This window comes from Colletes latitarsis, chromosome 1, assembly GCF_051014445.1.
Source record: "Colletes latitarsis isolate SP2378_abdomen chromosome 1, iyColLati1, whole genome shotgun sequence".
NCBI classification, from domain to species: domain Eukaryota; kingdom Metazoa; phylum Arthropoda; class Insecta; order Hymenoptera; family Colletidae; genus Colletes; species Colletes latitarsis.
This window is the reverse complement of record NC_135134.1, coordinates 52,158,374-52,169,107: the sequence shown is the minus strand read 5'-3', so window position 1 is coordinate 52,169,107 and position 10,734 is coordinate 52,158,374. Positions and strand designations below refer to the sequence as shown.

Sequence of the window (10,734 nt, the reverse complement as noted above, 5' to 3'; positions counted from 1 at the left end):
AAAGAATCGGTTGCAAAATTATATTCGGTTTCGCGTGTGAAATTTCAATAATAAATAATGAAATAATAACGTTAAACATTTCGGTTTATTCAATTCTATTCTTTATGTAAAGTATCTAGGTATATTTATTAATAAGTTAGTATATTATATTTTACGTTAAAGATACAAATTTTGATTTTTATACTGTTACGAAGGTTCTTACGGATTAAAGAAATTCCAAAGGTAGAAGAAAATTTCGTTTGACTGTTTTATCGTAATTCTATCCTCTGTTTTTGATCAATATCAATTTTTTTTTTTTATCAATATATAGATTGACTTATGAAGCGTACATGTACTTTTACTAAAACATGAATTAGGTAATATGGCTTTGTAATTATGAAATAATTTCTCGAGTACTGTTCGTTAATTTATAATTCTGTCTTTCAATAACGTGTCCTCGACTGTGTTGACATCGTTTTCCATATATCTCGATTCTAGGCAGAAAATCGAATATTTTTAGTTATTTTTCGTAATCACCTAACCTAAATCTGTCAAATACAAGCTATATTTGTTTTCATGTGCAATTTATATTACTGATACAAAGTTACACGTGTACTACGCATAAAATTTCCATCGAGTTTTATTTCTTTTTCCCGACATTAGTACCGTAAATCTAATACCATACTTTTTTTTCTACTGTCAGTTGCTTATTTCGTGTCGATGGATAGTGAAAAGCAAAAAGACGAGATCATTGCACTAGAAAGTATTTATAATGCAGAAGAATTTTCATACCACGAAGAAAATGGTACTTATCAATGCAGTTTCAAGATATTCATAAATCTTCCTACGAACTATTCGGTAACATACAAAGATTCCAGACAATCCGAAGAACCTTTGCAAAAGATCAAAGTATCGCATTTACCACCTTTAACGCTTCACATCGTTTTACCCGAAGATTATCCTTCCATGTCGCCGCCGAGATTTACCTTGGCCTCGTCATGGTTGCGTATCACGTTATTAGCCGAATTGTGTAGAAAATTAGATGATCTCTGGGAGGAAAACAAAGGACAAGAAATTTTGTTTACATGGGTAGGCTTCATACAAGACGAGATCTTGGAATTTTTGAATATACAAGAAAGTGTTAATATAAATCGTATGTATACACGTTATAAAAAGACTTTGGAAAAGATGCAAGACATTCAGAAAAATGAAATGATAGACAATATAGACAAAGTATGTGTTATCGAAAATACAGAGGTGGACATAAAAGCTCTAATTAAAACTCAATATTTGAGTAAAAAGAATGTTGTACACAAATGCTATGACAAACGAGCTATTTTAGATTGCCCAATTGGAAGGAATCCTATTCAAGCATTGATTGATTACAGCGAAGAACGTGAACAAATTGAATTCCAGAAAAACTTCTACACTTGTAAGATATGTTTTGTGGATAAAATAGGAGAGCATTGTACACAGTTTTTGCCATGTTCTCATGTATTTTGTAAGGATTGTATAAGGAGTTACCTCGAGGTAAAGATCAAAGATGGAAATGTACAAAATATCTGTTGTCCTGATGAAAAATGTACTTCCGAAGCAACTCCTGCTCAGGTGATCTCTTTCCTTCATTCTTTTATTTGCAAAATCAAAGTTCAATTAAATACTTTATGCTTACCATCATTTGTTAGTTTAGTACAATTGTATTTAGAGTTTTATCAAAATTTTCAGATAAAAGATCTAGTAAGTTCAGAGTTATTTGCAAAATATGATTCTATACTACTGAATGCCACATTAGATACTATGATGGATATAGTATATTGTCCAAGACGTAGTTGTCAATATCCAGTTACTCGTGAACCAAATGAACAAATGGCAAACTGTCCAGTGTGTCAATACGCATTTTGCATTTACTGCAAAATGGTATACCATGGTATAGAACCATGTAAAGTTTACTCTGGTATGTTAATCTTCTGGTATATGTAAATTTGACTAATACTGTTTAAAAACCCTTTATCTTATCCATAAATTGTGAAATATACTGTACATGTATTTTTATGTAATATATATTTTATAAGTTTTAAGCTATGTATAAGTAAAAGAAATTACATTGTAGCTGAAACACACCAATTGGTAACTGAATATCAAGAAGCCTCTAATGATAAGAAGCTTCAGATGGAACAGCGCTACGGTAAAAAACAGCTTCAATCTTTAGTAGACAATGCCATGTCTGAGAATTGGATTAAAAGTAATAGTCAAAAGTGTCCTAAATGTAATGCTGCTATCGAGGTACTGTAAGCTGTTTATGTTTGCATAGAGGGTGAAGTATTTAAAACCGGCGAAAATAAAATTTAAGAGGGATATATTAGAAATCGATCATCATCTAAGCTGTGGCCAAATCCAATAATTATACAAAATCCTTCTTCAGTAAATTATTCCGGCGGTCTGTTTTAAATACCTCATTCAGTATATTTATATTTTACACAATGAATTGTTGATTAACACAAAGTTATGTTGGAATGTATTTACCGACTTTTCAGAAATTAGATGGTTGCAACAAAATGGTATGCTGGCACTGTAACACGTTCTTTTGCTGGTTATGCGGTGATATTCTTAACCGTAAAGCGCCATACAAACATTTTCTAGATACGGGTTCGAAATGTTATAACATGTTACATTACGGAATATTACATGCGGAAGAAATTGAAGAAGATAACGATTTCTTTGAATTTCCATATAATTTGAATTACGAGTCGGAAGACGACGATTACCATCAGGAGTTTGTAATATAAAATTGAAATAAACAAAACAGTAATAATACATTCAGAAATTTAGCAGCCGTTGTTAATTTTCGAACGAGTGTGTTCATTTTTTACTAATTTTTGCAGTGCAAAAAAAATTAAACATTTCCATTGGAATCGACCTCTAACTGTATAATTCTTTTTACAAATCATGTAAGTTTTTAACGTCTCGTGTATTTATACGTGTTCGTGCCTGTATAAAAAAGAACGTATGTATATTTTCGTAAAGTTTATTATATAAATACCACGCTGTTTTCTCAAAGTAATCTATTCTTTCGTAAAAAATTTGTATATGTTTGAAAACGTGGACTGTACAATTACACTATGGCCGGTTTGAACAAGAAGGGTCGCGCTCTTGGCCGCCACGAGGTTTCGACCGACACGCAAGAAGATCGATGCGTGCGCATGTCGATCATGCACAAAGGCCCAAAATCGGTTTCAACGCATCGCGCAGTAGGCGTGGCTAACGATTCTTTCGAGCACAAAATGTGCCAGAGTGCTGCTGAGACTCGTGGCAGCCAAGAAATGAGCTAATTCTTGAACAGTATAAAATATGAATATGCGATTTTGAACCGTATCTAGGCAAAATGTAGTACGATTAATGATTTAAGGTTATGATTACCAAGTAATTGTACAATGATTATTCAAGTTTACCGATTTATAATTCCGATTATATGGTAATTATAGTCATAAATCGTTGAACAGAATATATTTCATCCGATTGTTTTAAACTACGATATAAAATTATAAATATTGTAATCTATACTCTATGGCAAATTAATAAAAAATTATCTTATAGAAAGGTTTCGTATGCATTAAATTTACGAATATGTTATTGATAGAAATTCACTTTCTTTATTGGAAAAAAAGGATGTATCAAAAAGTCATTTAATATTCCTCAGCACCCTCTTCTTCACCTTCAGCAGAATCCATTCCAACTTCTTCGTAATCTTTCTCGAGAGCAGCAAGATCTTCACGAGCTTCAGAGAATTCACCTTCTTCCATACCTTCGCCGACATACCAGTGGACGAATGCTCGTTTGGCGTACATCAAATCAAATTTATGATCGAGACGAGCCCAGGCCTCTGCAATAGCCGTAGTGTTCGACAACATGCAAACAGCACGTTGCACCTTTGCAAGATCACCGCCAGGCACCACGGTCGGAGGCTGGTAATTAATGCCAACTTTGAATCCAGTGGGACACCAATCAACAAACTGAATAGTGCGTTTGGTTTTAATAGTGGCGATCGCCGCGTTCACGTCCTTTGGTACCACATCGCCTCTGTACAACATACAACAAGCCATGTATTTACCGTGACGCGGATCGCACTTCACCATCTGGTTCGCTGGCTCGAAACACGCGTTTGTAATCTCTGATACAGAGAGCTGTTCGTGATATGCCTTCTCCGCTGAAATGACTGGTGCATACGTTACCAATGGGAAGTGAATTCGGGGATAAGGAACTAAATTAGTTTGGAATTCAGTCAGATCGACGTTAAGAGCACCATCGAATCGCAGAGAAGCTGTAATGGAGGACACAATTTGGCCGATCAGTCTGTTCAAATTCGTGTAAGTAGGTCTTTCGATATCCAGGTTACGACGACAAATATCGTAAATGGCTTCGTTGTCAACCATAAATGCGCAGTCGGAATGTTCAAGCGTGGTGTGCGTGGTGAGAATTGAATTGTACGGTTCTACAACCGCGGTAGAGACTTGTGGGGCAGGATAAATAGCGAATTCCAATTTGGACTTTTTGCCATAATCAACGGAAAGACGTTCCATTAAAAGGGAAGTGAACCCAGAACCAGTACCACCTCCAAACGAGTGAAAAATGAGGAAACCTTGAAGGCCAGTACATTGATCAGCCAATTTACGAATTCGATCCAACACGAGATCGACAATTTCTTTTCCAATCGTGTAATGACCACGGGCATAATTATTTGCCGCGTCTTCTTTGCCGGTGATCAACTGTTCCGGATGGAATAGCTGGCGATAAGTACCAGTGCGTACTTCGTCTAAAAAATAAAAAATGTTTTGATTAAATTTCATATATTATCATTTAAATTTGATATAATTACAGTTACAAATGAAATCAAAAATATTTACCAACGACTGTAGGTTCCAAATCAATGAAGACTGCCCTAGGTACATGTTTTCCCGCTCCTGTCTCACTGAAGAAGGTGTTGAAACTGTCGTCACCGCCGCCAATAGTTTTGTCAGATGGCATTTGACCATCAGGCTGGATGCCATGTTCCAGGCAATATAATTCCCAACACGCATTACCAATCTGTACTCCCGCTTGTCCAACGTGAACCGAAATACACTCACGCTAAAATAAAATTATAGAATCTATTAAATCCACTCGAAACAAAATTAATAACTTATGAGGATAAAACTTGAAGCTATTAAATTAGTTAAATTATCGTAACTAAATAATAAAGTTAAAAGAATGTTTAAAAATATATAATATACGTATACACTAATATAGGAAGCCGGCCGGCACTTAACCGTTACAAAATGGCTGCTTGTTCCTACGCAATGTGATACTACTTTTTTATCTTTGCACCCAATATCGATAAAGAAAATAAAAAACTTACCATCTTGTATTGTAAAGTGAAGCTTCAAAATTCGTAAAAAAATGAAATATAAATGGATGAAAAAGGCGTCGACAGTTGGCTAAAGCAAGTAATGGAGCTTTCGCTAACAACTACAACGTTTCCACCCAAGTTTCACAGAAGGAATGCATCTCAGGACGTTGCAACGGCTATTTATACCCTCGGTGACCCGGCTTCTTCAACGCTTTCTGATTGGTCGTCGATGGCCTCATTCCCTTTCGTGATTGGTGTTTTTTCGACCGCAGTACCCACGAACGACTGAACGCACGCACCTTATACGGAAAATATAGTCCCAATAATAACGACATAATCGCTTATTTCATTGACATTAACGCAACATATTCATTCATCATCTCTCACGAAGTTAATATCAAAACGAATTAATTTTTAATCGTAATAACTCGACTACAACGTGAAATAACGTAGGAAATTTTGACGAAAATGCAGTCGCTATGGGCGATGGTTTCTTCCATATTTGGATTGTACATCTTGATTGGTGACTCACGTAATTTATCTGCCAGTTTTGTAACAAAACATGTATTACGGCACCATATTGATAAAAAGAATAATTAAATTTGAATATATTATGTTGTACGAATTAATACTTTAAGGTAATTAACTTTTTTCATTACATTTTCATTCTTTATTAACCGATTTCTGTTAATCGCACACATGTATGTACATGTATGTATATGCCATGTATATAATTTATAATTGATAGATGTGTTGAATTCTGATTATTGCTCTGTGTTCAGATATATCATTTTTCTGTGAAAATAACTTAGTTTATATGTTAGCATGCAATAAGAAAGATAATGTCTGACGTGATTACCATTTTCGTATCAAACTACGTATGAATGTTGATTTATATAAATATATATATACATATATAAATTTATTTCGTATAAGAATGATCAAATTCGTAGGATTCATTGATATATAATTATTATTTAACGTTTACTAGAGAAGTTAAATATTACAAAGTGCATTTCTGAAGCAATATTCTGTGATTGCAACACATTAAAATTAGTCCATTTAAAATGTACCGATAAAATATATCGCTATTATTAATTTCTCATTGATAAAGTTTAATGCATGTACAAAAATTAAGCAAAGACATGCAATTTAACAAACTATGAGGGGTTTGCAATATTTGGATTGCATACACCCATATTAAGTATTGATCTCGTCTCCGTATACTGGGTGTTCCAAAAGCATGTTGCTACAATTAAAACTACAATGTAGCGCCAACGTTTTTACAGTATTAATCGATAGTAACGATTCTGTTGTTTTTATTCAAAAAAATATTTTATGAATGTAATAACCAAAGTTATGAGAACATGCTAATGAAAATGAAATAATACTATGAAATACTTTTGAGATCGGCGCATTTATTTCGATAGATTGACTATGCGATGAATTGACGTTGATCTACTTCCTGCCCATGAGCACAGACCGTATCCGCTCTCTACTCTTGATTCTGCGATCTTACCTTACTGTGGTTTCTGACCTCTTTAAAGTTTCATAGTTCTTTCAGCCTTAAGAAACTGTTCGACTGTAAAATCATGTGATAAACGCAGTTTACATTCTTGCATTTTAAAAATGTATATAGAATAATATCTAGTTTTACTATTTATAGTATGTTTTAACGAAATAATAGTTTCCGTTCATATTCTACGTGAATGCATAAATAACAAGGAGCTATATGTATAAGCATGTATGTATGTATCTTGTCATGGTCGAATAGGACAGCTGGACGACGGTTAAGTGTTTCACTGTATGCATATATGTATGCAGGTACTTATCTCCTCTTGTAAGGCTTAAACGATTTAACAGTGTCGATTAATTAAAGATCGCAACTCATTGTGTAAGAATACAGGGACGAATATAATACAAAATCTATATAAAGATTAGATACTTCAACAATTCTTTAAGAAATACCATAACTCGTGCGTTCAAATTTTGCAAAAGAAACTAAACCAATAGTTGATACTTGACAAACAAGTTATACATATGTATGTATGTAGTTGTAAATCAGTGTTGTTCAACGGCATCTTGTTTTCCGTTTTGCTAGTAAAGAAATCATAATTTTTTGTTATGATTATAAAATTTGTCATTTAATGATTACAAAAATTAAGTTCTGTCTTTTTTATTATATTAATTGTACTTATAAGGGTATGTTAGATTTTGGTTTCTACAACTTTATAAGGTTTATTTGATATTTTAGGTTAACGGTAATTGAATAGGCAGCAGTAGATGAGTCATTTACCCTTCGCATGTTTCTATAAATGGAAACGAATTACATACTATAATATTATATACCTGTACATGTAATATACGTACGTACAAAAAGTTAGGTTACGTATACACGAAAAGAGCGTTACAATTGCTAGGCAACCCGTCAATGTAAACAAATAAATAAACGTATATTCAGTTGTGTTCACATTTTCGTGGTAAATTGAAATGGTTTTTAACATGTCTACTCAGGATATTGATTTTATTAAAGGATATACACAACAAGAAGAAAATAAGAAAGAGCAAGATTTAAGTATCTGTTACGCATATCCTATTATAAATAAAATAGATACAACTGATGTTTTAACGGAAAATAACAAAAGTCCGCGGGAATTAAGTCTGAAGTCTACATTAGTCGAAGATGGATTATATGTTTCTGATAGTCCGTTTATTTATAATGACGTTGAACCTTCTCAGTTTAATAATTTAAATATTTTAGAATATCAATCTAAACGTAAATTCTGTGGGAAACTTGTAGAGATTGTAGTTCGCGAGGTTAACATTAATACTTCAGGAGATCAATCTGATACAATTGAAATCACGTTCATCTACTTATTATTTAAGAACAAAATTGTATGTAAAGCAAACAGCCCATTCAATAGAAAGTTACACAAGTTATTGATTAAAACTTCGGAATGTAATAATTTTTCTATACAAGTATATGCCAAAGGTGGGCAGTCTAGTAAATTACCATTGCCATTACCTAAACGTAATGTTGAAAACAATAAAGTGGAAATAGATTTTGCAATAAGCAACAATTTTGGTAGAATATATGCTGGAACAGTAATGTGCACAATTTCTTTAAGCGATTATGGTGAAAAAGAACAAGAATCCTACACAACACATCTTTATAAATTAAGTAATGACCCAAATGATCCACAAAATATTATGTCCTTGCTCAGACCATCCAAGAATCTTCTTAAAAAAGAAGTAAAGTATTTTTTATTAGAAAATCCAGCATTGTCTTTCAATGTTGATTCTCAATCTGCCATTTCTAAGAATGTTCAAGTAGAAGAAGCAAAATTACCAGATATAGTTGTAATGGAACAGTCTGCATTTTCTTTACTTGATATGTCATTTAGGAATCTATTTCAAACTAATCGACCATTAGAACCATTATCTAGTACTCATAGACACAATGCAATAGAAAGAACAGTTCTGGCTGTTACTATACTGAGAGGAATAGAAATACCAATTAGGGAAGAATCTGCACTGGTGCAACCATTCATTGAAGTTGAATGGGGTAATACAATTCATGCAACATCTGTGGCAGAAGGCCCAGCACCTGTATGGCAACAAACAATGCATTTTGAGTTGCCAAAACAAAATGATGAATATTGTATAAAATTTCGTTTATACGATCAGCATCCTGTTTGGGGTCAACAGTGGTTAGGTGAAACTAGAATTCCTCTTGAACATTATAGAAATCAACAAGAGCTTGAACGATGGATTGTATTATCACCTTTATTTAGTCCATTGTTATTATTTGGTTATATACAAGCTAGCCCTGGCCAATCGCATACTCGCATTTATGTCTTAATTAAAACAGAACATCTGAATAGTTTAAAGTTTGTTGAAAGTACTACCATACATACATTACTGAAGGGAATTCCGCGATGCCTTGTTACACCATATAAAATTAATGGTTTGGAAAACCCAAAGGATGTTGCAAGATTAGTGATGCTTTTATCACCATTGCCAGCTCATTATGGACCAATCACACCTCGTCAAGCATTAAACATAAAGAAAGTCGATCACTATGGAAGAGCAGCACTACTTGCAGCACTGTTACAGAGTTTTGGTTTACAAATATATGTTTTATTAGGTATGTAACAGTGTCATGTACTTTTAATTTAACAAATTTTAATTATACAATCGGTACAATAGGGTCATCACAAATAAGCAAATGGACTGCATTTGTTCTAAGTATTAGTGAAAATGGAATATACACATTATGGGATCCAGAAATTGGAAGTTACCATAAATTGGATGATAGTCATTGTCCCTTAACGAAGGTGTCCCGTTTAATTAATCAGTTTGGTGTTAGTATAATAGATTTGACGATAAATTTATTTAAAATAATATACATGTTTAATATTACGAATAATATATTTATAGATATGGGAAAATTTGCAAAAATCTATTTTACCTCATAATCTCAAGTATGATGTAAAATCGAGTAAAGACTGGCGACCTATCGATTCTATTACTTTAACAAAAACTGATCATACTGTACAAACGCTAGAATTAAGTATTACAGACGAGGAGGTGAAACAAATTAAAAAAGCAACCGCGGATATAGAACAACGATTGAAAGATAAATTAGCCGATTGGCGTAGCACGGCCGGCATAACAACAATATTTAATCGGCATGCAACGACCCTTTTACGAAATTTTATTTCAAATATAGAACCTTCCTCGGAGCCACAGTTAGATAAGAGAGATTTGAAACAGTTATACAGAGCTTATCATGTTCATGGTTTTGTGTTAAATAAACGTGAATGCGGTATAGAGGATTTGACCGAACAGTTGTACGCAACAAAAATTCATAATATAACCGGTCCTGTTGAATTTGCTCTAGTGTGTCATGTACAGCTATACATTGGAAAAATCTGTTCAATGTGGTTGGCTGTTATAATTCTTAGAAGTCGAGATTAAATCATTCATATGTCAGTGTATTTGTTTATTACATACTTATATACTCCATTAAAATTGGTATTACAATGTATACAAAGGAGGATAAATAGTTGGTATTTATCAAAAAGAAATTCTTCAAAAAGTATTGCTTCGGATACAAACTTCTAAAGGTGTACTTTTATTAAAATTTTTCATATAAGAAAATATGTGAAAAAATGTCACATAAAATGGTAATAATGAAAGTTCTTTAGAAAACGGCATTATGCTACGATTTTTTTGTCAGCAATCGTTTCGATAGACACGTGGAACTGTTAAAGGTAATATTTTTAATAAAAAAGTACAAAGTTTCGATAAACGATATAGTCAAAGAATACTACAATTTTTTCTAATTATGTAGCCTTCTTATTATCGAG

General features: G+C 33.1%; 3 protein-coding genes across 9 annotated transcripts; 2 read left to right on the top strand and 1 right to left on the bottom strand.

Moving 5' to 3' along the window:
- LOC143344322 (E3 ubiquitin-protein ligase RNF14) lies at window positions 1-3,576 on the top strand. Of its 6 annotated transcripts, none has more exons than XM_076770306.1 (5): window positions 1-119; window positions 683-1,587; window positions 1,705-1,933; window positions 2,090-2,262; window positions 2,514-3,576. In XM_076770306.1, the coding sequence occupies exons 2-5, from the start codon at window positions 700-702 to the stop codon at window positions 2,763-2,765; spliced, it is 1,542 nt and encodes a 513-aa protein (XP_076626421.1). In that variant the 5' UTR covers window positions 1-119; window positions 683-699; the 3' UTR covers window positions 2,766-3,576. The 6 variants fall into 6 exon arrangements, with proteins under 6 accessions (XP_076626421.1, XP_076626430.1, XP_076626401.1 ...); XM_076770315.1 differs by having other exon boundaries at window positions 19-135; XM_076770286.1 differs by having other exon boundaries at window positions 92-222.
- A 30-nt stretch (window positions 3,577-3,606) lies between these two features.
- On the bottom strand, window positions 3,607-5,532 carry LOC143344349 (tubulin alpha-1 chain). Its single transcript, XM_076770336.1, has 3 exons — window positions 5,372-5,532; window positions 4,881-5,103; window positions 3,607-4,789 (listed from the first exon to the last, which is right to left on the bottom strand). The coding sequence occupies exons 1-3, from the start codon at window positions 5,372-5,374 to the stop codon at window positions 3,663-3,665; spliced, it is 1,353 nt and encodes a 450-aa protein (XP_076626451.1). The 5' UTR covers window positions 5,375-5,532; the 3' UTR covers window positions 3,607-3,662.
- An 838-nt stretch (window positions 5,533-6,370) lies between these two features.
- LOC143352079 (coiled-coil and C2 domain-containing protein 2A) lies at window positions 6,371-10,734 on the top strand. Of its 2 annotated transcripts, none has more exons than XM_076784324.1 (4): window positions 6,371-7,186; window positions 7,617-9,509; window positions 9,572-9,726; window positions 9,803-10,734. In XM_076784324.1, exons 2-4 carry the CDS (start codon window positions 7,853-7,855, stop codon window positions 10,340-10,342), a joined length of 2,352 nt encoding a protein of 783 aa, XP_076640439.1. In that variant the 5' UTR covers window positions 6,371-7,186; window positions 7,617-7,852; the 3' UTR covers window positions 10,343-10,734. The 2 variants fall into 2 exon arrangements, with proteins under 2 accessions (XP_076640439.1, XP_076640431.1); XM_076784316.1 differs by having other exon boundaries at window positions 6,371-7,404.

Excerpts from the sequence above, each read along its gene's own strand:
- LOC143344322 (XM_076770278.1), top strand. Across the intron at positions 1,934-2,089 it reads ACCATGTAAAGTTTACTCTG|CTGAAACACACCAATTGGTA; the intron begins GTATGTTAATCT and ends ATTACATTGTAG. Across the intron at positions 2,263-2,513 it reads AATGTAATGCTGCTATCGAG|AAATTAGATGGTTGCAACAA; the intron begins GTACTGTAAGCT and ends CCGACTTTTCAG.
- LOC143344349 (XM_076770336.1), bottom strand. Across the intron at positions 4,790-4,880 it reads TTTGGAACCTACAGTCGTTG|ACGAAGTACGCACTGGTACT; the intron begins GTAAATATTTTT and ends TTTATTTTTTAG.
- LOC143352079 (XM_076784324.1), top strand. The coding sequence starts at position 7,853 with ATGGTTTTTAACATGTCTACTCAGGATATTGATTTTATTAAAGGATAT. Across the intron at positions 9,510-9,571 it reads ACAAATATATGTTTTATTAG|GGTCATCACAAATAAGCAAA; the intron begins GTATGTAACAGT and ends TCGGTACAATAG. Across the intron at positions 9,727-9,802 it reads GTTTAATTAATCAGTTTGGT|ATATGGGAAAATTTGCAAAA; the intron begins GTTAGTATAATA and ends ATATATTTATAG.